Source organism: Jaculus jaculus, chromosome X (genome assembly GCF_020740685.1).
Source record: "Jaculus jaculus isolate mJacJac1 chromosome X, mJacJac1.mat.Y.cur, whole genome shotgun sequence".
NCBI lineage: Eukaryota > Metazoa > Chordata > Mammalia > Rodentia > Dipodidae > Jaculus > Jaculus jaculus.
The window spans coordinates 28,955,404-28,982,852 of NC_059125.1; the positions used below are offsets into that span (position 1 = coordinate 28,955,404).

At 40.1% G+C, this 27,449-nt stretch overlaps 1 protein-coding gene across 1 annotated transcript in view; it reads right to left on the minus strand.

Annotated features, from left to right (window-relative positions):
* CXHXorf58 (chromosome X CXorf58 homolog) overlaps positions 1 to 14,982 on the minus strand; it is a 37,697-nt gene extending 22,715 nt beyond the window's left edge. Inside the window, exons 1-4 of the mRNA XM_045139839.1 lie at positions 14,871 to 14,982; positions 12,671 to 12,768; positions 10,289 to 10,383; positions 9,807 to 9,918 (exon numbers count right to left, since the gene is read on the minus strand). Coding sequence (XP_044995774.1) covers positions 9,807 to 9,918; positions 10,289 to 10,383; positions 12,671 to 12,768; positions 14,871 to 14,982 — 417 coding nt within the window. The remainder of the gene's footprint in view (positions 1 to 9,806; positions 9,919 to 10,288; positions 10,384 to 12,670; positions 12,769 to 14,870) is intronic.
* Positions 14,983 to 27,449: the final 12,467 nt, after the last annotated feature.

Sequence of the window (27,449 nt, forward strand, 5' to 3'; positions counted from 1 at the left end):
AAGAAGGCAATACAAGACATAAATAAGGAAATAGAAATAATAAAGAAAAAAACAGTCAGAATTACTAGCAATGAAGAATACAGTTAATGAAATAAAAAACTCTGTAGAAAATCTCACCAGTAGGATGGATGAGGGAGAGGACAGAATATCTAAGCTAGAAGACCAGGTGGCAGAGCTAATACAATCCAACAAAGAGAAAGACAAACTTATAGAAAAGTATGAGTGGGAATTTCAAGATATTTGGGATACTATGAAAAGATCCAATATAAGAATTCAGAGCATAGTAGAAGGAGAAGAACTCCAATACAAAGGCATAGTAGGCGTCTTCAACAAAATCATACAAGAAAATTTCCCCCAAATTGGGAAAGAGGTGCCAATGCAGATACAGGAAGCCTTTAGAACCCCAGCCAGACAACACCCAGAAAGAACCTCTCCTCGCCATATTATAATCAAACTTCCAAACACACACACCAAAGAAAAAATATTGAAAGCAGTTAGAGAGAAAAATCAATTTACCTACAAAAGTAAGCCCATCAGGATTACAGCATATTATTCAACACAAACTTTTAAAGCCAGAAGGGCTTGGAGTGATATATTCCAAGTTCTGAAAGATAACAACTGTCAACCAAGGTTACTTTATCCTGCAAAGTTATCCATTCTAATAGATGGAGAATAAAGACATTCCATGACAAAATAAGGTTAAAGGAGTATTTGAAGACAAAACCAGCTCTACAGAAAATACTTCATAGAATTCTCCATGCTGAAGAAAAGGAAAAGCACACATATAAGGAACCTAGAAAAACCAAGCAATACTCAAATACTAGTTAACAGAAGAGAGTACAGGTAGAATCAGAAACACACACACAAAAAAATGGCAAACATAAATACACACCTTTCAATAATATCTCTTAATATCAACGGCCTCAATGCCCCAACGAAAAGACATAGATTTGTAGACTGGGTTAAAAAGTAGGATCCTACAATTTGTTGTCTCCAAGAAACTCACCTTTCTACAAAGGATAGACATTATCTTAGGGTGAAAGTTTGGAAGACGGTGTTTCAAGCAAATGGGCCTAGAAAACAAGCAGGGGTTGCTATCCTAATATCAGACAGGGTAGACTTTAGTCCGACGTTAGTCAAGAAAGATAAGGAAGGTCACTTTATATTGATTAAGGGCACACTCCAACAGGAGGACATTACAATCCTAAACATATATGCACCTGACATGGGGGCTCCCAAATTCATCAAACAAACACTATTAGGACTAAGGTCACAGATAACACCAAACACAGTGGTGGTGGGTGACTTTAACACCCCACTCTCATCAATTGACAGGTCATCCAGGGAAACAATAAACAGAGACGCATCTGGACTAAATGAGGTCATAGAAGGAATGGACCTAACAGATATATACAGTACACTTCATCAAAAGGCTGCAGAATATACATTCTTTTCAGCAGCACATGGAACATTCTCTAAAATAGACCATATATTAGGACACAAAGCAAATCTTAACAAATTCAGGAAAATTGAAATAATTCCTTGCATTCTATCTGACCACAATGGAATTAAACTACAAATCAGTAGCAAGAAAGGCTATAGAGGATACACAAAATCATGGAAACTAAACAATACACTACTAAATGATGAGTGGGTCAATGAAGAAATCAAAAAGGAAATCAAAAAATTTATAGAGTCAAATGATAATGAGAACACAACATACCAAAATCTCTGGGACACAATGAAGGCAGTTCTAAGAGGTAAATTTATAGCCTTAAGTGCCTATATTAAGAAATTAGAAAGGTCGCAAGTAAACGACCTAATGCTTCGCCTTAAAGCCTTGGAAAAAGAAGAACAAGGCAAACCAAAAATCAGTAGACGGGAAGAAATAATAAAGATTAGGGCAGAAATTAATGAAATAGAAACAAAAAGAACAATCCAAAGAATTAATGAAACAAAGAGTTGGTTCTTTGAAAGGATAAACAAGATTGATAAACCCTTAGCAAATCTGACCAAAAGAAAGAGAGAAGAGACACAAATTAATAAAATCAGAGATGAACAAGGTAACACCACAACAGATTCCAGAGAAATTCAAAAAATCATAGGGACATACTATAAAAGCATATACTCCACAAAGTATAAAAATCTGAAAGAAATGGATGATTTCCTTGATCTATATGACCTACCTAAATTAAATCAAAATGAGATTAATCACTTAAATAGACCTATAACAAACATGGAGATCTGAACAGTTATCAATAATCTCCCAACTAAAAAAAGCCCAGGCCCGGACGGATTCACTGCTGAATTTTACCAGACTTTTAAGGAAGAGCTAACACCATTGCTTCTTAAGCTTTTCCATGAAATAGAAAAAGAAGGAATTCTACCAAACTCCTTCTATGAGGCCAGCATCACCCTGATACCAAAACCAGGCAAAGATAGAACAAAAAACGAAATTACAGACCAATCTCCCTCATGAACATAGATGCAAAAATTCTCAACAAAATATTGGCAAACAGAATACAAGAGTATATCAAAAAGATCATTCACCCTGACCAACTAGGCTTTATCCCAGAGATGCAGGGATGGTTCAACATACGCAAATCTATAAATGTAATACATTACATAAACGGGTTGAAGGACAAAAATCACATGATCATCTCATTAGACGCAGAGAAAGCATTTGACAAAATCCAACATCCCTTCATGATAAAAATCCTACAGAGACTGGGAATAGAAGGAACATATCTCAATATAATAAAAGCTATTTATGATAAGCCTACAGCCAACATATTACTAAATGGGGAAAAACTAAAAGCTTTTCCACTAAAATCAGGAACAAGACAAGGGTGTCCACTGTCCCCACTTTTATTTAATATAGTTTTGGAAGTCTTAGCCATAGCAATAAGGCAAGAGACACACATAAAAGGGATACAAATTGGAAAGGAAGAAATCAAGTTATCATTATTTGCAGATGACATGATTCTATACATAAAGGACCCTAAAGACTCTACTAGCAAGCTGTTAGAGCTGATCAAAACCTACAGCAATGTAGCAGGATACAAAATAAATACACAGAAATCAGTCGCCTTCATATATGCTAACAACAAACACACAGAGGATGAAATCAGAGAATCACTCCCATTCACAATTGCATCAAACAAAATAAAGTACCTTGGAATAAACCTAACCAAGGAAGTAAAGAATCTATACAATGAGAACTTTAAAACACTCAAGCGAGAAATTGCAGAAGACACTAGAAAGTGGAGAAACATCCCTTGTTCCTGGATTGGAAGAATCAATATAGTGAAAATGGCAATCTTACCTAAAGCAATCTACACATTTAATGCAATCCCTATCAAAATTCCAAAGGCTTTCTTCATGGAAATAGAAAAAACAATCCAAAAATTCATTTGGAATCACACAAAACCTCGAATATCTAAAATAATACTGAGCAACAAAAAAGAGGTTGGTGGTATCACCATACCTGATTTTAACCTATACTACAGAGCCATAGTAACAAAAACAGCATGGTAGTAGCACAAAAACAGACATGTAGATCAGTGGAACAGAATAGAGGACCCAGATGTAAGCCCAAGTAGCTATAGCCACCTGATATTCGATAAAAATGCCAAAAATACTCATTGGAGAAGAGACAGCCTCTTCAGCAAATGGTGTTTTGAAAACTGGATATATATCTGCAGAAGGATGAAAATAGATTCTTCTCTCTCGCCATGCACAAGAATTAAGTCCAAATGGATTAAAGACCTTAACATCAGACCGGAAACTCTGAAACTGCTAGAGGAAAAAGTAGGGGAAACACTTCAACATATTGGTCTTGGCAAGGACTTTCTGAATACAACCCCAATTGCTCAGGCAGTAAAACCACAGATTAACCACTGGGACCTAATGAAATTACAAAGATTTTGCACCGCAAAGGACACAGTGAAAAAAGCAAAGAGGCAACCTACAGAATGGGAAAAAATCTTCGCCAGCTATATATCTGATAGAGGATTAATATCTAGGATATACAAAGAACTCAAAAAGTTAAATAATAAGGAATCAAACAAGCCAATCAAAAAATGGGCTATGGAGCTAAATAGAGAGTTCTCAAAGGAAGAAATACAAATGGCATATAAGCATCTAAAAAAATGTTCTACGTCACTAGTCATCAGGGAAATGCAGATTAAAATTACATTGAGATTCCATCTCACTCCTGTCAGATTGGCCACCATCATGTAAACAAATGATCATAAATGTTGGTGGGGATGTGGAAAAAAAGGAACCCTTCTGCATTGCTGGTGGGAATGCAATCTGGTCCAGCCATTGTGGAAAACAGTGTGGAGGTTCCTAAAACAGCTAGAGATTGATCTACCATATGACCCAGCTATAGCACTCCTAGGCATATATCCAAAGGACTCATCTCATTTCCTTAGAAGTATGTGCTCAACCATGTTTATTGCTGCTCAATTTATAATAGCTGGGAAATGGAACCAGCGTAGATGTCCCTCAACTGATGAGTGAATAATGAAGTTGTGGCACATTTATACAATGGAGTTCTACTCAGCGGTAAAGAAAAATGAAGTGATGAAATTTGCAGAAAAATGGATGGACCTGGAAAGTATTATACTAAGTGAGGTAACCCAGGCCCAGAAAGCCAAGCGCCACATGTTCTCTCTCATATGTGGATCCTAGCTACAGATGACTGGGCTTCTGTGTGAGAATGAAAATACTTAGTAGCAGAGGCCAGTAAGTTAAAAAGGAGACATAAAGGGTAGAGAAAGGAAGGGAGGAGGATACTTAATAGGTTGATATTGTACATATGTAATTACAATGATTGTAATGGGGAGGTAATATGATGGAGAATGGAATTTCAAATGGGAAAGTGTGGGGGTAGGGAGGGAATTACCATGGGATATATTTTATAATCATGGGAAATGTTAATAAAAATAAAAATTAAAAAAAAAGTAAGGTGCTGGAGAAACATCTCAATGGTTAAGGAACTTTCTTGCAAAGCCTGATGTCCTGGGTTTGATTCCCCAGTACCCATGCAAAGCCTGATGCACAAAGGGGCACATGTGTCTGGAGTTCATTTGAAGTTGCAAGAGGCCCTTGTGCACCCATTCTCTCTCTCTCACACACACATATGCACTCTTTTTCCTTGGGTTGGAGATGTGGCCCAGTTTACAGAGTGCTTGCCTAACATGCACTAGGACCTAGGTTCAATCCTCAGCACCTCATAAACCAGGCCTGGTGGAACACACTTGTAATTCCAGAACTTTTGTTAAAGATCAAATAAGTTAAGTAAGCTTAGAGTGAGAAAAAATTCCACTTTTGCACGTTTTCTATCTACCTTGAATTTACATGTTATCAGAGTTGTGTTGAAGAGGAAAGGGACAAGGGAAACCCAAAGTGTGCCTTCATGTTGGGTGTGTTCCAGTCATTAAAAACCCTATATAGCCAGCCATGGTGGTGCATGCCTTCAATCCCAGAACTCTACCTCAGAAACAAAAACAAAAACAAAAAATCCACAACTTATTATAATGTTTAATATAAAGCAAGCTCAATAGTATAACATTTTAATGTAAGAACAAACAAAAGTATAAAATTCTGTTACAAAATAAAGGGTACATAACAAATTATTAGCAGCAATTACTCCAGGAAGTGACAACTACAGCATTTTTGAAAAGGCTTAACGGTACATTTTCTTTTGTTCTTTTTTTTTTTTTTTTTATACTTTCCAGAACTTGTTTTGAGGTAGGGTCTTGTTCTAACCCAGGCTGACCTGAAATTTACTATGTAGTCTCAGGCTAGACTCAAATTCACAGCAATCCTCCTACCACTGCCTCCTGAGTGCTGGGATGAAAGGTGTGTGCTGCCACACTCTGCTAGTTTCCAGAATTTTAACAATGAAATGTATTTTTTAAGCATATTTACAAAACTGGAGAGATGGCTTAGTAGGTACAATATTTGCTGCATAAACATTTGATCCTCAAAACCCACGTGAAATGCTAGACATAGTGGTGTATGCCTATAATCCCAGTGTTGGGGAGGTGGAGGCAGGTAATTCTTGGGGCTCCCTGGCCAGCCAGTCTAGCCAAATTGGTGAGCCAGACCCTGTCTCAAAGAATAAAGTGGAGACTGACTGAGGCCTTATGGTCTCCACACACATACAAAAATGCATACATACTACACATGCAAACATTACAGTTAGATGTCATATATAAATGCAAGAGAAGTTTCCATGGATAAACTTCACAGTCAAGGGCTCCTTTCTAAATTTCAGGACACCAATGAAAAGATACAGGTTCCAGAGACCATTTAGAGTTTCCGTACATACAATCATTTACACATCAAATACTTCTTTTTTCATCAAATAACTTCTTTTTTCTACTTACATTATGTTTGAAAGTACATATACACACTCATATCCTTATCAACTTCACACAATACCCCTTACATGCCAGTTTGGTAAGCTCTCTTTCAAATAGTTTAATTTGTGTGATTGAGAAAGCAATACAGTCAGTGGAGTCTCTCTTCAATCCAACAGTCCTTTGCAAAGCATCTGAGGCTGGAGGCAGAGTCTCCCCTTCCTGTGCTTTCTCATGCTCAGTCACTCTTCTCCTTTGGTAGAGGAGGCTGACCCATCATTTATGAAAGTAGTATTTGGGATCTGGTAGCATGGTGTCTCAGATTTCTCCAGGAGGGGAGGGCTCTTAGTAGGCAGTATTTGCTTCTAAGGAGGATGATCTGAAGGAGCATCTTTGAACCTGGAGACCCAACAGCCATTCTCTAGTCTTCTGAAGATCATTATGAGGGATTGGTGTGGAACATGGCTACACAATGGTTCATAAGACTCAGTGCAAGGCTGACTGTAACTTAGAAATGCTCCACTGTATGGAGACTGTTGTTTAATGCTCAACACATTGGTTGGTATTTCCCCGGTCACTTCAGGTGACCCTTTTGGTCCAAGTTTATTGGCAGCAACGAGAACTGGCTCCTGGCCATAGTGATTGAAGGCACTTTTGAGGATGTCAGGGACAGCCATACTTTGACATTGAACTTTCTCAGGAGATAAGCTAAGATCAGGACTTTTTATTGAAGACTCTGCATTGCACATGCAACACTCACCACAATTCGTAATGGGAGACAGGCATGTCTTAACATGATCTGGGACAGATTTTATTTTTGTATAGATGAACACGGGCCTTCTGTGTTGCCTCAGATAGTAACACTCCTCCATGTCCTTCCAGTTGTGCTGCTCCTTCCTTTGGGGTTTCTTAGGATATCTGAGGAGGAGAGCCTTCTTCTTCTGTTCTAATTTTTGTTTCTCTTCTTCCTCTAGCTCAGTCTGGTTCGAGGACCCTGTACTCTGGAGATGCTGGCATTTTTGTGAGAGTTGGTTCATCTTTTCCTGTTGGTATAGGAGCTGTGGTGTTAGGGCCCTATCCCAGCACTTCATAGGACATCCCATGCATCTTGCAGTGTGTCCAAAGGCCCCACAGTTCCTGCACTTCACCCTGGGATCCTCCTTTCCTGATGGGTGTGCTGTCTTTCTTGCTGATTTCTGGACTTGCATGTTTCTGTAGGACACAGTGTTAGTGTAATGACTTGACTTCTGCTCCATCCTTTAGAATCTGGTCAATCTTCAAGTGTTGATTTGGGGATTTCTTGAAGTTCAGCTGACTTCTTTCTGTCTGTTAGCAGGTTCTCAGATAAATGTTGATGCAGCTTTCAAGATGCTAGAGAAAAGGGAAGTCATATATTCTTTTTGATATCTCTGGGCTATTTTTCCTCAGTCACTTCACGAATTAAAGAGAAAATTTTGGTTTCAAAAAATAAAACAAAAATTATTCAAGTTACTGTATAGCATCCTATGAATTTTAATGTACACACAGTGCAGAGACTTTTACTGACTTCCTGCCTCTGCAGGTCTCATTTTCTCAAGCCTGAGCACAGCAGGAGCTAACTGGAACTGACCCAGGAGAATTTTAATTCCTGGAAAAGTCTGGTTATATAACCCAAGGAAAGAAGCAATGGATGGTATTTTGGGGGGAAAACTTCAGCTTAATCCATAAATGAACATGGCATGAATCTATTCCTTAAGTGTAAGGTAAAAAAGTATTTTACCATTTGATGTTAATCTATAATAGTAAATATAACTGTTTTTTAAATACTATGTTTTATAGTGAAAACATGTGAACAATAAAAATACTTGCTATATTTCTGAGATGGAGATGATTTTTTCTCTGAGATTACCCAAAAATACAGAGCAAGGCAGCCCATACTCTTCAGGAGACTCAGTGTTGCCATTGCAGGATCTAGCCAAAAGCTGTCAGGTTATTCAATCTTCTCTACTCTGATCTAACATATTCTAAAACTTATTATTTTACATGAATGATATTTTTGTGTAACATACTTCCAGAGGGAATTTTTTTTCTTTTGCATTGCCAGGAGCCTTGAAATGTTTAACCAGTGCTCTGCCACTAAGCTATACCTCTTAGCCCAGAAAAATCGTTAATAAAGGCTGAATATGAATATATCTTACAATTTTAGTCATTTATACCTAGGAATAAGGGCAAGAGGACTAAAACCTATGCTGTAGATCCTTGCTATTAAAAGTATCATCCATAGATTGGCAGGAGTAGAAGCATTTTCACAAGAACCCCAAGTGGTTCTTACACAATTATAGTGGTTATTAATGAAACTTAAAGGTACACTGAAAACTCATTTCAAAAGGACACCCCTAACTTCCTCCCTCTTCCCCACCTCTCTCTTTCAGACAAGGTCTTACTACATAGTTCAGACTAGCCTTGAATACTCAAGCTTCCTGCCTCAGCCTCCTGAGTGTGAGAATTACAGAGTGTGTTACCATACTTGGCTTAAAAGTACATTTTCTTTTTAAAAAAAATATTTTTATACATTTATTAGACAAAGAGGGAGAGAGAGAATGGGCATACCAGGGCCTCCAGCCATTGCAAACAAACTCCAGACACATGCGCCCCCTTATGCATATGGCTAATGTGGGGCCTGGGGAATCAAACCTGGGTCCTTTGCCTTTGCAGGCAAATGCTTTAACCACTAGGCCATCCCTCCATCCCTAAAAGTACATTTTCTTTTTTTTTCTTAATTTTTTTTGTTTTTTATTTTTTGAGAGCAACAGAGAGAAAAAGAGGCAGTGAGAGAGAGAGAGAGAGAGAGAGAGAGAGAGAGAGAGAGAGAGAGAGAGAATGGGTGCACAAGGGCTTCCAGCCACTGCAAGTGAACTCCAGATGCGTGCACCCCCTTGGGCATCTGGCTAATGTGGGTCCTGGAGAATCGAGCCTCAAACCAGGGTCCTTAGGCTTCACAGGCAAGCACTTAACCACTAAGCCATTTCTCCAGCCCTAAAAGTACATTTTCAACACCATAGTACAGCATGTTTTTTCTACATATGCTACCAGAATTAAAAGAATAAAATTCTATTAAAATAAAGAAAATTGCATAAAAATTCTTCATAATTTAAAGGTGCTGACCAACATATCACATTAGACTAATATTAAAAGCTCAGCAAAAACAAAAACAAAAACCTTTTAAAGCTCAAAATTTTGATACAAAGAAGACTGATAGATATTTTCCTGGAGCCTTATATAAGTAATGAATTCTAAGTGTTTTTCAACTAATAGGGTTTGAAATATGGTACTTAAAAAATTACCTGCCTGGTGGTCTAATTAATGGTAAAACAACATAGTCTGTACATTTTGGATGTAACTGAGATAAATGTTAAGAAACTATATTAATAGAAAATGTACACCATAAAACATCACCTCACTTGATGGCTTTAATAAATCCTTCCCATTGAAATACTTGTGACCATGGCCTTCATTTTGCAAAAAAATTTTAAACACGATGAAAGGTGGAAATTTTACACCACTAAATCTGAAATAAAGACCAAATATTAGTTGCATGGTATCAATTTTAGGGCTCCATTGCTTCTTCCCCTTGTACCTAGCAGAGCTCAAATGTGGGGTGCATAAAAAACATATAAAGATCCAGTAACAAAATGGATTAGGGGATGAAAATACTATATTTTGGTTTGCCCACAACTATTTTCATACTTGCATCAAATTGGACACAGAATGGGAGGTAAGGCCAGTCATGCCTTAGCTTCACTACATAACAAATGCAACTAAGGATAACATTTACATTGTAGTTATGTCCTAAGAAGTAAGGAGAATTTAAAAATTAATTTCTATGATTTCTCTCTTAACTTAATACTCCCTGAAATAAACCAGTATAGACACATTACCTGAATCTTACTTTACATTTCATGCTAGGATCTTTAACAAGGTCAGCCTCTGAGGGGCTTATGTTCTTCAGTAGTTCATGTGACACATATTGCTCCTGAAATAGAGGAGAGAACTGTAAACAGAAAGTGGTACCCTGCCCAGACTTATATTACTGACTACTGCAAGGGAAGCATGTCATTGATGAGTATACTGGGCTTGGAGTTCTGCAGAGGTGGGTTCCTATCTTGGCTCCTCCATTTATCATCTAAATAGCCTTAAGTCAGCTACTGAATTCTTTGTGTCTCTCAATATGCGACACAGTAATTTGAGATTATAGGCATTGCCTTTTCCCTATGACAATACCTTTCACAAATAGTTATAAATTATATATATTCAGTGTCTCCAACTAGACTATGAGCATTATGGAGGTAGGGATGGTGCCTTTCTTTTTTACTTATCCCTAGCATCCTAGCATTTAGTACAGTATCTAGTACATACTAGAAATTTAACAAGTGTCTGAGATTAAATGAATCACTATCACACAGGATGATAATAGTAAGAAGTTACTTGTTTTTAAGCACCTTTTGTGTTCCAAATACTATGCTAGGTGCCTTATGTAGAAAACCTTATTTAATTCTTACACCAGCAATATTAAAACATTATCACCCTCATTTTATAAATGGGAAGGTTGAGGCGCAGGAAATTTTTGTAACTTACACAACAGTGTACAGGTAGTAAATGGGGAAACCAAGATTAAATGATGCCACTCAACCTTATTCCCATGATGATCACATACATGTGTACAAAAATGTGATTTTTAACAAGTTAAATCATTATTAATGTAAGTCATTATACTTGAAGTATTAGGATAACAGATTTTAAAACCTCATTTCTTTCTTTTGTTTTCCTAGAGTCTAAAGCTATGAGGAAGGCAGTAATATGACAATTAAAATGAATTATATATACAGGCAATGAACAAGAGACCTGAGATATGAAGAGTTTACCTGATATTAGTGTTTTACTAATATCAGAAATAGGTCTGTGGATCAGATAGTGAACAAGTGTAAATATCAGGCTTTAAGGTATTTCAGGGGTGCTAAAACTCCCCTGATGTGACTATTAGTAATAGTCAACTACTCCCAGCAAGGCTTAATGGTGTCATGAAGTTTCCAGAGTTGTGATTTGGGGAAGGATGTATATTAGTATTTTTTTTTGAGGTAGTGTCTCACTCTATCCCAAGTGGACCTGGAATTCATGATGTCATTTCAATTCAGCCCCAAACTCACCTCAGTCCTCCTACAAGTGCTGGGATTAAAGGCATGTACCACCACACCCGTCTCTGTTTTTATTTTTTGCTCCAATAGGATTACATTATTCACTCTGTTTTGACTTACCCTTTTCATTAACAAGCTATCTTGGTTAACTTTCTATTGCAGAAACATGCTAGTACTGCAAGATTTATGCTGGGGAGATGTCTTAGTGGATAAAGTCATTGCTCTGCAAACATAAGGACTAGAGTTTGGATCCCTGACAACCATGCAAAGGCCAGGGCAAGCTAACTGCCTAGACTAGCTGAATCACTGAGGTGTGGGCTAAAGTGAGAGACTCTGCCTCAGTAAATAAACAGGATAGTGATGGATGAAGATAGCCAAAATCAACCTTTGGCCTCCACATACATGCATGCACATGCATGTGCATCCCCACACCTGTATCTTCACATAAACCACATGTGAGCACACACACATACCACACACAAAATATTTGTAGTGTGAAAACAGCAACATTTACTTAATATCATAATAATGCTGCAATGAAATTCCATTATAGACTATGCTTTCAGGAGAGAAATTGCTTAGTGGAAAGCAAGGGCAAGTTGAATTTAGATTTTTTTTTTTGTATTGCTGGGGATCAAGCTCAGGGCCTGACATATGCTACAAAAACACTCTGCCACTGAGCTATACCCCTAGTATCTAACAGAAAAAATATTTTCTTGAGGCAGTGTCTTACTCTAGTCCAGGCTGACCAGGAACTCACTTTATAGCCCAGGCTGGTCTTGAACTCACAGTGATCCTCCTACCTCAGCCTTGTACTAAAGGCATGCTCCACCATACCTGGACCCTAACTAAGAGATTTTTACTGTTAGAAGATTACTGTCTCATATCTTCAAATGAGTCAAATTTAAAAAAACCAGCATATTAATTTCAGAAAATGAAGTAATAGTCATGCACATCAAAAACAAATCCAAAAACATTAATTTATAATAACAAAGGAAGAAATTCTAAGATCTTACATAATACTATTTTATCCAAACAGAATTAAAGAGGATTATTTATTTTATCTTTAATTAACACAGCTTTTAGCTTAACAAGTACTTAAGTACGTCAGAGAAAACAAATACATACCGCTGCACAAATGGTTTGTTTTAGGAGGTGAAATATAGTTCTGTCCACGTAAGCAAACCAAGCTCTTTGAATTCTTATTGCTGAAATCTGTCTATTAATTATAAGAAGGAAAAGAGGTTAATATTTTTGAAGTAGTTTTCATTTTACTGGAATCTTGGACAACTCTCAATTTATACATCCTCCTCCTATATCTCCCCATTCCTTGAGCTAACAGTAACCTAATGAACAACATTTGAATTTAGTATTTGGAACTGGTTATTTGTAGCATATTGTCAGAATAAGGATATGGAGTATTCAATATTTCTCAACAAGTTAGAAAAAATTCCGGGAAAACTTTACCATCAAGAGACATGTATACAGCCAGGTGTGGCAGTGCACATCTTTAATTTCAGCACTTGGGAGGCTGAGGCAGGAAGATCACCATGTATTTGATGCCAGCCTGGGGTACAGAATGAGTTCCAGGTTTCCAGGTGAGCCTCGGCTACAGTGAGATCCCAACCTCGAAAAATAATAATAATAATAGGGAGAGAGAGAGAGAGATAAAGAACCAGTGGCACACACTCTTGTAATTCCAGAATTTGGGAGGTAGAATTAGAAGGACCAGGAGTTCAAGGCCAGAATGGACCACATGCAACCCTGTCTCACAAAACTAAAATATAGGAATACATTATGAATTTATCATTAAAAGGCATATATAACAAATAGGGCTGAGGGTATAATTTAGTGACAAGCTCTTCCATAGCACATGTGAGACCCTGGTGAGGTTGTTTTTGATAAAGGGTCTCCATGTAGTGCACACTGGCCTGGAACTCATTATGTGGATGATGACAACCTTGAACGTCTGATTGTCCTACCTTTACCTCTTGAGTGTTAAGATTGCAGGCATGTACCATGCTAGGATTTCCTTTTTTTAAATATTTATTTATTTTACTTATTTGAGAGACAGAGAGAGAGAGAGAGAAAGAGAGAGAGAGAGAGAGGGAGGGAGAGACTGGGTATGCCATGGCCTTTAGCTGTTGTAAATGAACTCCAGAAGCATGCACCACATTGTTTATCTAGCTTAAATGGGTACTGGAGAATTGAACCCAGGTCCTTTGGCTTTGCATGCAAGTGCCTTAACCACTAAGCAATCCCTTCAGCTCCACACTAGGTTTTATGTAGTGCTGGGGATTGAACCTAGGGATAGGTAAAGCACTCTACTAACTGAGTTACATCCCCAGCCCAAGGCCCTAAATTGGATCCCTATCACAGAGTGAAAGGGAGGGAAAAAAAAAGAATGAGAGAATGAAGCTGAATAACAAAAGAATTTGAGGATGTACATTTGCCTTCATGGCTCAAAATAATTCACTTACAGCTAAGTGTTCTTTTTATATATATATTTTTTTAAAAGAGGATCTCAGCTGGGTACCCAAAACTTGCCTGCAATACCTTATGTAGCCTAGGCTAGCTTCAAACTACAAGCCTCCTGAGTGCTGGGATTAAAGTCATGAGCAAGCACTACCAGCTACAGGTGGTTCTTAAATATTTTGTCTACTATGTTCAACTGCAATGAAAATGCTATCTAGAATGGGTGGATTTATAGGAAGCCCAGATCTTTTCTGGAGGCTTAGGACTATGGTGTAGAAAAGAAATTCCCTTCTCTGATCTTTGTGTGAACCAGGCTCTCTCCAACCAGGTCAGAGAATTTTACTACTTTTGAGTATGTCCCAGCACTGGCAGATGTTGCAGATCTTTTTCTACAATAGTCTCCCATCCTGACATCATCTCTCCTAGGGCTGTGTGCAAAGAGAGGGACACCTGCACAATGTCACTAATAGCTGGCAAATTGCAGGCTACATGATGTAGAGGAGAAAACGTCAGAAGTTTGGCAGTAAACCTTTGAATCCTGGCTGATGCCATTTGTTAGCTGTTTTATCTTTCTGCAAGTCACATAACTGCTTTCTCCCCTATCATGTGCAATAATGAGACTGTACCGCAGGGTTGTATGGGGATCAAATCAAAGAGCTATCATGCTCCCTAAATTAAAAAAAAGAAACAAAAAACTAAAATAATCATGTCCAACTTAAAGGTAATTTTTAAACACCAACAATTTTAACTTACATAAAAATAAATATTTAAAGTTATCTGGATAAATATGAGTAAGTTTGGAAATTTTCTAGTTGTAGAAAAATGACAAAAAGGCAAAAAATGGATTCTTACTCTTTTCTTGCCTTTAACTTTGCAGCACGTGTCGAATATGCCTGGTCTTTTCCTGTGTTCTGGCTATCTGATTGTGGAGCAACTTTAGCTTTTGAATTTGAGGATTTTTTCATTTTCCATCCAAAGAAGTAATCTGTATGCATATAAATTAAGCCTTTAAAGTCATAATTCTTATTATTACACTATTTGGGCTACACTTAAATGTGATATGATAGCTATGTTAATTTTTGACCCTTTACAAAGGAAGGCGCTAGGACTGGAGAGATGGCTTAATGGTTAAGGCACTTGCCTGTGAAGCCTAAGGACTCAGATTTGATTCCCCAGTACCCACATAAGCCAGATGCACAAGGTGGTCCATGCTTCTGGAGTTCATTTACTGTGTCTAGAGCCCCTGAGATGCCTGTTTTTTTTTTTCTCTCTCTGTCTCTGGCCCCCCTCTCTGAAATAAATACACACACACACACACACACACACACACACACACACACATATATATTTTAAAGGAAGGCACCAGGTGTGGTGGCAGAAGGTAGCAAAATCATCATGGATCTGAGGCCACCCTGAGACTACATAGTGAATTCCAGGTCAGCCTGGAGTAGAGTGAAACCCTACCTTGGAAAAAGAAATAAAGGAAGGTATTGTGGATCTGTTTTTTTTTTTTTTATTTTGGAGGTGGGGGGGTTGAGGGAGGGTCTCACTCTAGTTCAGGCTGACCTGGAATTCACTGTTGTTTTGAATATTTTTTATTTTGTTTACTTGCAAGACGAGAGCAGGAAAGAATGAAATTAGAGAGAGAAGGAATGGGTGTGCCAGGCCCTCTTGCTACTGAAAACAAACTCTAGATGCACGACCCACTTTGTGCATCTGGCTGTATGTTGGTTCTGAGAAACCAACTTGGGCTATCAGGCTTTGCAGGCAAGTGCCTTTAACAGCTGAAGCATCTCCCCAGCCCCATTGTGGATTTCTTTTTTAAGATATTTATTTAATTGATTTATTTCCTTATTTAAGAGAGAGAAAGAGGCGGTGGGGGGGGCGGCTTGTCAGGGCCTCTAGCCATTGCAAATGATCTCCAGACATATGCACCACCTTGTGCATCTGGCTTATGTGGTGGGTCCTGGGAAATTGAACCTGGGTCTTTGGGCTTCACATACCAGCACCTTAACTGCTAAGCCATCTCTCCAGCCCCCACTGTGGATTTCTTAATGTTGCTTTCCATTATATTCTTAGTATCCTGAAAATACTGTGTAGTGTGTAGTTGACCTATCCATAACTCCAAACTAGTCTCCTTATCTCCTGTCTCTTCCTCCTCATATTCATCCTTAACAGCTTAAGAATTCTGTTTTTTTTCTGTTGTTGTTGTTTTGATTTCCATGTACTATGTGATATGTGTAGTATATGCAAATCCTGTGTGGTGATGGGTGTCCTCTATCACTCTTCTGCTTCATTTCCCTGAGACAGTCTCTTACTGAACCCTTAGCTCCCAAGTTTTGGTAAGGCTAGCTGACCAGAGAGCCAGGACAATCGTCCTGTCTCAGCCCTCTTTAGTACCTAGTTACAAGCGTGCATTCACTGTCACAGTCTTTTGTGTGTGCTGAGGAATGAACTCAGGTTCTCATACTTGCCCAGCAAGCACTATTAAGTTCTGAGCCATCTCCCCAGACCCAGCTTCTTCCTTTAGTCCCTCTCTCCCTTCTTTCCTTCCCTTCCCTTTTCTCCCTCCTTTTTCTGTTTTGGAGACAGGGTCTCCATATCACAGTCTGGCTTCAAACTCCTGAAACTCTTGTTAACACCTCCCAAGTATGGGATTGTATGGGTGCACCACCACACCTGATTTGTTAATTTTTGGGGAAATACATCCACCATATAATTTTCTTATTATTAGCCCCAAAAAGTCCTTCATGAGGCACATTGCTAAGTATAGAATCTCCAGTGTCTGAGTGGAAGGATTTGCACTTTTTTTTTTTTCTGAAGAGGATTTATCCCAGTTTTATCAAGTAGCTGTGAGACTTAGGCAAATTACTTAGCCTCTCCACGGTTCTTATTAACGTGAGCAGGCATGTACAAAATTAACCAATTCAAACTGGGCATGATGACTTATATCTGTAAGCTAGGCACTTGGGAAGATGAGATAGGAGGATACCTTTGAGTCTGAGGCCAGCCTTGGCTAGAGAGAGTTCCAGGTCAGCTTGGGATAGATTGAAACCGTGCTTCAAAAAAACCAAAACACAATGAACTGATTATGCTTTTAATATTTTCTTTCTTTCTTTTTCTTTCCTGAGGGAGGGTATCACTCTAACCCAGGCTGCCCTAGAATTAACTATACAGTCTCGGGCTGACCTCAAACTTACAGGATCATCCTACCTCAGTGCTCAAATTAAAGGCGTGTGCCACCAAGCCTGGCTACATGTTTATTGTTGTTTGAAACATTGATCCAATTTGGTTGAATCTTCAAACTCTTACCAATCAGAAAAAAGAAAGAAAAAGAAAAGAAAAACTAAAAGCAAACAGCGTAGATTTCATTAGGTCATTTACAGTTTATGCTCTATGTATAATGAAACTGGTATGTGGTGTGTGTTGTAAAGGTGTAGCAGACAGATTCAGGTTCACTGAGATGAACTTGCAGACCAGACACAGTTATGGAGGAAGGGATATTTATTGAAGCTTACAGATCTAGGGGAAGTTCCATAATGGCAGAAGAAGGTGGCCTGCTTTCACAAACCCAAGTAGACAGAGAGAGAAGCACAAGCTAAAAACCCAAAGGCCACAACACAGTTCAGGAACTCCAGCTAGGCATACGTTGCATTATCTCTAGATTGAAATCTGAAACCCATCAGCATACCTTAAGAGCCACCCAGTGACATTGCCTCCAGGCAGGTGATTGCAGATGCAATCTACAAACAAATAAACAACTGAATATATTGGGAGCCATCTATTCTGTTCAAACCACCACATTCAAGGCACAAAGTAAACATTTTCTACTGGTATAGGGCATAGCAAGGAGAAACTAAAACAATGCAAACTCAACCACCATCAAACCAACATCAAACTTCTGCAGTTCAAGTCCAATACAATCAAAGACTGACAGTCTCTAGATTTTGCAATTCTGCCCCTCCAGCTGGGCAGAGTAGCCAGAGAACACTTCCATCTCAGTCCAACAGTGCGCTCTATGGTAGCGCTTGCATAGTCCTCGTATATACAAAACATCTTGAGGTCTTCATGCAAACCATGGTTCATCTTCCAAAGGCTCTTTCAGCCTATCAGGGCATCATGCCTTGCCTCATGCTGCATCTCATCAGCAGCTCCTGGAACCATGTGCAATTCATGACCACTCCTCACATTTTCCAAAGGCTTCTTCAGCCTATCAGGGCATCAGGCACTACCTCATGCCACATCTCAGTGGCAGCTCCTGGAAGCATGTGCAATTCACAACCACTCCTTGCATTTTTCATGCTTCTGAAACCAATACCAGGTGGGCAGGACACAGCCATATTCTTAATTCACAGATAAAATAAATCATAACCTTGAAAAGCACGTTCCTTCTCCAGTCAACCCTTTCCAAAAGTGTTTGCATTTCTATGATAGTCTTTCCTCAGGCATCCTTTCCATGGTAAAGCAATTGGACCATCTTCCTTTAAGACTGCTAATGTGTTTGACAATAGCAGATTCAGTAACCTAAAACCAGTCTCAGTGCCTGCAATTTTAACTTGCTTGAGGTTTTCTAGCCTAAAATCTTAAATCTCTCAGTCCAGTATCTGTAGCAAAGCACATCTGTCCCTTACAAATTTAACCTTGATTAAACTCTCTGGGCCTGGGAAGCAGGACGCAGCCAGCCCTTATGCCAGTAGCCCAGTTCCAACAAAGTCCTCTGCAGTCTTTCCTTCTCCTTAGAAAGCTCATAAGCCAAGCCTTGAAGTTCAATGTTGTCTGCACTTACCATTCTCAGCCTCTCATCAGAATAGTTCATAAAACTTGGCTTACCACTCTAGAAGACACCTTGAGTTGCAAACACCAAGTACATACCTATTTATCCAAATCAAAGGTTCCAAAAGATCAACATCCACATGGTCAGGTTCATCTCAGTTCACTCCTTGTTACCAAGTTCTGTAGCAGACAGCTTCAGGTTCACTGAGATGAACTTCCAGACCAGGCACAGTTATGGAGGAAGGGACATTTATTGAAGCTTACAGATCCAGGGGAAGTTCCATTACAGCAGAAGAAGCTGGCCTGCCTTCACAGGACCAAAAAGAGAAAGAGAAGCATAAGCCTCAAGGTCAAAAGCCAAACAGCACACTTCAGGAACTCCAGCGAGGCACACTTTGCATATCTTTAGATTGAAATCTGAAACCCACCACCACACCTTAAGATCTACCCAGTGACATTGCCTCCAGCCAGGTGACTGCAGATGCAATCTACAAACAAATAAACAACTGAATGTATTGGGGGCCATCTATTCTATTAAAACCACCACAAAAGGTAAGTTGATTTATTCATAACTCCTAACTGGTGCAACTGATTACCATTTCTACCACTTTATATTCACCCTTCACCCTGGTGTTGGTTACCTTTTATTTCTATATATGTGTAGTTATTTATTTTTTAAACTTGTGTGGCTTTGCACATTTGTGGAGATGCATGCATTGTGGGCATTTGTGTGGTGGCCAGAGGAATATGTTCAGTGTTCTCTTCTTTTGCCTTTCCATTCTATTTTCTTTTTTTAAAAAAATATTTTTTGTCATTTTTATTTCTTTATTTGAGAGTGACAGAGAGAGGGGGAAAGAAAGAGTCAGATAGAAAGGGAATGGGTGCGCCAGGGCTTCCAACCACTGCAAACGAACTCCAGATGCGTGCGCCCCCTTGTGCATCTGGCTAACGTGGGTCCTGGGGAATTGAGCCTCAAACTGGGGTCCTTCACAGGCAAGCACTTAACCGCTAAGCCATCTCTCCATCCCTCCATTCTATTTTCAAGACACCATCTATCACCATGTCAGGAAAACCCTGTTTTTTGTTTTTTTTTTTGTTTTTTTGTTGTTGTTTTGTTATTGTGGCTAGGCTGGCTGACCTAAGAACGCCTAAGATTCCCCTGTCTTCAAGTCTCTCTTAGTGCAGTGCAGTGGTTAATGGCCTGCATGCAATACCTGCCTTTTTGACAGGGGTGCTGTAGACTGAACCCTGGCCTTCCTTAACTGCTGAGCTGTCTCTGTCAGACCAGCTAGTTAGTTAGCTCCTTCCTTCTTTTCTCCCTTCCTTCCCTCCCTCCCTTCTTTCCTTCCTTCCTTCCCTTCCTTCTTTCACTTCCTCCATTCCTCTCTCCCTTCCATCTTTCCTTCCCTCCTCCTCCTTTTGTTTGTTTGTCTTTCTTTCTTTCTTTCCTTCTTTCCTGTCATTCCCTTCCTCCCCCTTTCTTTCTTTCTTTCTTTCTTTCTTTCTTTCTTTCTTTCTTTCTTTCTTTTCTTTTCTTTCCTTTCCTTTCCTTTCCTTTCCTTTCCTTTTCTTTTCTTTTCTTTCTTTCTCCATGTGTCTTTTTCACCCTTGCTCCTAGTAATGAGCACAAATGACAATTTAAAGCAATCTGTCATAAATGTAGGTGGTTCTTTTTTGTTTTGCTGTCTTTCTCTCTGCTCATAGCAATGAACATAAATCATATGTCTGTCATGACTGCAACTGTAAGTGGTAAGAACATATCAGTGCTTTCCAGTGACGACAATGCCACAGATTATGCTAATACGGCTGTACATTGTGGCCTACATGGAACTAGCAGGAAATGCTAATGTTCAGGTAGAGGGTATTGCACCTGAAGTTGTCATTTTCCTCCTCTCTGTTTACACAGTGTACCCTGCAGAAAGAACTCCTCTGATTGATCACTCTACTGGACACTTTTACGTCCTTACCTTGCTCATGCAGAGCCTTCAGTCTAGTCAGGTTTTCTCTTTGGGGATTGGAGGTGGGGATGACTCAGAAGGCACAAATCTGTTGGGAATGAGAAAAGCCACCTTTAACACCTGTGAGCTGTCTGGTACTCGGCTGGGCCTTGGAGTTATCCCCCAAGTTCCTATGATCTCCCACTCCTCAGCCAAGTATTGTTAGCTTCAACTGGCCCACAAGACCCTAAAATGAAGCCCAAATGTCATGATAAACCTAACACTCTCTTCCTAAACTACCCCAGTGATCTTCAGTTGTGTGTTTACTTCTCACAGGCAAAAAAGAAACCCAACTTGTTTAAAGACAGTGCATTATTGGGGCTCTTTGGCTACAGGATACTGACTTGATACTGTCCAAATCCAAAATTTCCTGAATGCCCATGGGGCTTCCATTTTCTATTAGACTAGGATAGCAATATGGGAAGAAATATGAAATACATCCTCTTCATGGGACAGGTTAACAATTGTTGGGGCTAGCACATGTACTTCAATGACAGAGTACCCAAGTTAAGACCATGACTTTCCATTTTGGGTTGCTGCTTGCATAGGGGATTGAAAATTATACCAACGGCTTGCATTACACAGATAGAATTACTTAGACCAGTGAGTGATGCACCCATTACTCCTCATCATTCCCATCATCATTACTCTGCAAGTGTTAAGGGGCAAATATTTCATTTCTGGCGGATTGACTTTAAAAGTCGATCTTTGGGGAAAAAAAAAAATTGGAAATTTTCGAGACTGCATGACCGGACATATTTATGTTCAGTTAAAGCTTAAGACTCACTCACCACACGGTAAAATCTAAAAACACCACGTTCTGTGAAGTAAATCCGCGCTCCGGATCCGCTTCCTTTGGCCACGAGGCTTTGAGGACAGCATGATGCGCGCCAGGAGCCGCCATCCAGCTAGGCTCGCAGCCTCACCGGATTGGCAGCTTGGGAGCCCACCGCCCACCAGTGGTGGATGGAAAAGCTGTTCCCAACAGCCCAGGGCGGGGCTCCTCCCCTCCTTCCCCCACTTGGTCTATCCAGCCTTGGGAACGTGCCTGCAGCTCAGCATTTGGACATAGGGCAGAAGGACCACAATTCCAAGACCCGCCTGGGCTACAGGAAACCCTGTCTCATAAAACCAACCCAAAATGTGCATCCTCGTTGTGAATTATCACTAAGAAACATATAGTAAATAAGGCTGAAGGTGCAGATCAGTGGTAGAGCCCTCGCCTAGCATGTGTGAGGCTTTGGGGATTATTTTTTTCTTTTGAAAAAGTTTTGGGCCTGGAGAGATGGCTTAGCAATTAGGTTGCTTGCCTGCAAAGGCAAAGGACCCAGGTTCTGTTCCCCAGGTCTTGCATAAGTGAGATGCACAAGGTGGTGCATGCATCTGGGGTTAGTTTGCCGCAGGTAGAGGCCCTGGTATCCCCATTTTCTCTCTCTCTCTCGCTCTCTGTCACTCTCTGTCTCTCTGCCTCGTTTGTTTGTTTGCTTATTTACTTATTTAGTTAGTTTTTCGTGGTAGAGTCTCACTCTAGCCCATGCTGACCTGGAAATTACTCTGTAGTCTCAGAGTGATCTCCAACTCCCAGTGATTCTCCTACCTCTGTCTCCCATGCGCTGGGATTAAAGGCATGAGCCACCAGGCCTGGCTCTCCGCCTCTTTCTCTCTTCTCTCTCACTCAAAAAAAAAAAAAAAAATACATATAACTAAAATGTGTTAAAAAGTTTGATACATGGTCTCATGTAGCCCAGGATGCCTGGAACTCATCATATGGCCAGGGACAACTGTGAGCTTCTGAATCTCCTGCCTCTGCCTCCTGAGTGCTGGGATTGCAGGCATGCAGTACCTTGCCAGGTTTTATGGAATTCTGGGACGTCACCTAGGCCTAGGCAAGCTGCATGATAAGTGGGCTATATTCCCAGCCCATGGCCCTATATTTTATCCCTTTCAGACACAGAGACAGACAGATGCATCCTCTCTCTGTCTCTGTCTCTGTCTCTCTCTCTCTCACACACACAAGACAGAGACAGAGACAGAGACAGGGAGAGAGAGAAAGATAAAAAATATGAGTTAGGAGAAAGTGTTAGGAGGCAAATTTCCCAACATTCCTGACTTAAAATAATTCAATTACGTGGGCTGGACAGAAGACTTAGCAGTTAAGGCACTTGCCTGCAAAGTCTAAGGACCCATGTTCAACTTCCAGGGCCATGTAAGCCAGACAACCAAGGTGGCAGAGGCATGCAAGATCGCACAGGCACACAAGGTGGCACACGTGTCTGAAGTACTATTACTGTGGCTGGAGTCCCTGGCGTGCCAATTTTCTATCTCTCTCTCTCTCTTTCTCTCATAAAAATTCCGTCTGGGGCTGGAGAGATAGCTTACCAGTTAAGGCGCTAGTCTGTGAAAACTAAGGACCCAGGTTTGATGTTCCAGGTCCCACGTTAGCCAGATGCACATCATGGCACATGCATTTGGAGTTCATTTGCAGTGGCTAGAGGCCCTGGCACACCCATTCTCTCCCTCTCTCTGTCTCTGTCTCTCTCTCTCTCTGTATCTAATAAATAAATAACGTTGATTTTTTTTTTAAAAAATCAGTCTGTTAGGCTTGCCTCAAAAAAAAAAAAAAAAAAACTTGTCGGGTGTGGTGGCGCACGCCTTTAATCCCAGCACTCGGGAGGCAGAGGCAGGAGGATCATCATGGGTTCAAGGCCACCCTGAGACTACAGTTAATTCCAGGTCAGCCTGGACCAGAGTGAGACCCTACCTCGAAAAAAAAAAAAAAAAAAAAAAAATTAAATTACAGTTAGATTTTTCTTTTAGTTTTGAGAGACAATTTCAGTGGGTATGTGAGGCTGGCCTGCATACCTTTTGTAGCTCAGGCTAGATTCACACACAAGATCCTCCTGAGTACAGGGATAATAGGCATAAGGTAACACACTCAACTGCATTTGTATCTCAAAATACACTCCATGTGGTTCAAAGCAATGAAAATGTTATCTGGAATGGTTGAATTTACAGGAGGCCAATATATTTTCTAGGGGCTTAGGACTATGGACTATGAATATAATCGCCTCTCTGATGTTTGTGTGAACCAGGCTCTTTCCACCCAGGTCAGAGAATGATACTAATTTCGAGCATGCCCCAGCACTGCTGGATGTTGCACATCTTCGTTTTAAAAATATTTTATTTAAAGCCAGGTGTGGTGGTTTGAATAGAATAGGTGGCTCCCAATATATTCAGTTGTTTGTTTGTAGTTTGCATCTGTAGCCACTGGCTGGAGGCAATGTCACTGGGTGATCTTAAGGTGTGATGGTGGGTTTCAGATTTCAATCTAAAGATATACAAAGTGTGCCTAGCTTGAGTTCCTAAAGTGTGCTGTGTGGCTTTTGACCTTGAGGCTTGTACTTTTCTCTCTCTGCTTGGGCCTGTGAAGGCAAGCCAGCTTCTTCTGCCATTATGGAACTTCTCCTAGATCTGTAAGCTTCAATAAATCCTTTCCTTCATAACTGTACCTGGTCTGGAAGTTCATCTCAGTGAACCTGAATCTGTCTGCTACATAATTTGGTACCAGGAGTGGGATGAGATGAACCTGACTATGTGGGTGTTGATCTTTTGGAATCTTTTTTTTTTGGTGGAATAGGCATGGATTTGGTACTTGAAACTGAAGATGTCTTCTGGAGTGGTAAGCCAATTTTTTAAAAATATTTTTTAAATTTTATTTATTTATTTGAGAGCGACAGACACAGAGAGAAAGACAGGTAAAGGGAGAGAGAGAGAATGGGTGCGCCAGGGCTTCCAGCCTCTGCAAACGAACTCCAGACGCGTGCGCCCCCTTGTGCATCTGGCTAACGTGGGACCTGGGGAACCGAGCCTCGAACCGGGGTCCTTAGGCTTCACAGGCAAGCGCTTAACCGCTACACCATCTCTCCAGCCCGTAAGCCAATTTTTATGGACTATTCTGATGAGAGTCTGAGAATGGTAAGTGCAGACAGCATTGAACTTCAAGGCTTGGCTTATGAGCTTTCTAAGGAGAAGGAAAGACTTCAGAGGACTTTGTTGGAACTGGGCTACTGGCATAAAGGCTGGCTGCGTTCTGCTGCTGAGGCCCAGAGAGTTTGATCAAGGTTACGTTTGTTATGGACTAAGCTGGAAAACCTCAAGCAAGTTAAAATTACAGGCACTGAGACTGGTTTTAGGTTAGTGAATTTGCTATTTTCAAACACATTAGTAATCTTAAAGGATGATGGTACAATTGCTTTACCATGGAAAGGATGCCTGAGGAAAGATATCATAAAAATACAAACACTTTTGGAAAGAGTTGACTGGAGAAGGAATGTGTTTTTCAAGGTTATGATTTATTTTATCTGTGAATTAAGAATATGGCTGTGTCCTGCACACCTGGTATCGGTTTCAGAAGCATGAAAAATGCGAGGAGTGGTTGTGAATTACACATGCTTCCAGGAGCTGCCACTGAGATGTGGCATGAGGTAGGGCCTGATGCCCTGATAGGCTGAAGACGCCTTTGGAAAATGTGAGGAGTGGTCATGAATTGCACATGGTTCCAGGAGCTGCTGCTGAGATGCAGCATGAGGCAGGGCCTGATGCCCTGATAGGCTGAAAGAGCCTTTGGAAGATGAACCATGGTTGGCATGAAGACCTCAAGAAGTTTTGGATATACCAGGACTATGCAAGGGCTACCATGGAGTGCACTGTTGGCCTGGGATGCAAGTGTTCCCCTGGTACGCTTCCCAGCTGGAGGGGTGGAATTGGAAAATCTGGAGACTGTCAGTCTTGGACTTGAACTGCAGAAGTTTGATGTTTGTTTGATGATGGTGGTTGAGTTTGCATTGTTTTTGTCTCTCCTTGCTATGCCTTATGCCAGTTAAAAATATTTACTCTGTGCCTTTATATGTTATAAATGTTTAACTTGTTTGATTTTACAGGTCTTAATATCTTAAATTGGTCAAGACTGTGGGGACCTATGAAATTGAACAGAGTACAATTTACAATGTGTGATGTTTATAAATCTATTGGGGGCCAGGGGCGGAATGTGGTGGTTTGAATAGAATAGGTAGCTCCCAATATATCCAGTTGTTTGTTTGTAGTTTGCATCTGCTGGCTACCTGGCTGGAGGCAATGTCACTGGGTGATCTTACAGTGTGATGGTGGGTTTTAGATTTCAATCTAAAGATATACAAAGTGTGCCTAGCTTGAGTTCCTAAAGTGTGCTGTGTGACTTTTGACCTTTAGGTTTGTACTTCTCTCTCTCTGCTTGGTCCTGTGAAGGCAGGCCAGCTTCTTCTGCCATTTGTAGAACTTCTCCTGGATCTGTAAGCTTCAATAAATATCCCTTCCTTCATAACTGTGCCTGGTCTGGAAGTTCATCTCAGTGAACCTGAATCTGTCTGCTACACCACGCATGAGGATGCATGCCTTTAATTCCATCACTGTGCAGCAGAGGTAGGAGAATCGTGGTGAGTTTGAGACCATCCTGAGACTACACAGTGAATTTGAGGTCATCTTGGACTAGTGTGAGACCCTAGCTCAGAAAACCAAAAAAAAAAAAAAAAGAAAGAAAGAAAGAAAGAAAGAAAGAAAGAAAGAAAATAAAAATATATATATTTACAAGGAGAGAGAGAGAGATTGACAGAGGAAAAAGAGAAAATGGTTACACCAGGGCCTCAGATGCATGCACCACTTTGTGCATCTGGCTTTACGTTGATACTGAAAAATCAAACTCAGGGTTATTGCTCTGCATGCAAGCCCTTTAAGTGCTAAATAGTCTCCCATCCTGACATCATCTCTTCTTGGGCTGTGCGCAACCAGAGGGACACCTGCACAGTGTCACCAGTGGCTGGCAAATTGCAGGCTACATGATGTATAGGAGGAAACGTCAGAAGTTTGGCAGTAAACCCTTGGATCCTGGCTGTTCGCTGTTTTATATTTCTGCAAGTTACTTAACTGCTTTCTCCCCCATTATGTGCAATAATGAGACTGTGTCACACGGTTGTACTGGAATCAAATCACAGAGCTAACATGCTGCCTAAATTAAAAAAAAAAACCCTAAAATTATAATGCCCAACTTAAAAGTATTGTTTAAAATTTCACACAAAAGTTAATATTCACATTGGACATGGTGGCACATGCCTTTAATCCCACCACCCAGGAGGTAGAGGTTGGAGGACCGCTGTAAGTTCGAGGCCAGGCTGAGACTATAAGTGAATTCCAAGTCAGCCTGGGCTTGAGCGAGACCTTACCTCAAAAAACTAAGCCATGGGAATGAAAATACTTAGTAGCAGAGGCCAGTAAGTTAAAAAGGAGACATAAAGGGAAGAGAAAGGAAGGGAGGAGGGTACTTAATAGGTTGATATTGTATATATGTCAGTACAATGATTGAGATGGGGAGGTAATATGATGGAGAATGGAATTTCAAAGGGGAAAGTGGGGGGGAGGGAGGGAATTTCCATGAGCTATTTTTTTATAATCATGGAAAATGCTAATAAAAATTAAAAAAAAAACTAAGCCAAAAAATAATCACATTATCTGGGTAAAATTGAATACATTTGAATCCTCTAGTTGAATAACATGACTGAAAGTCAAAAAGATGGGCTCTTCGTCTTCTTGCCTTTGTCTTTGCAGCACAAGATGAATGTGTTTTTTTCCTG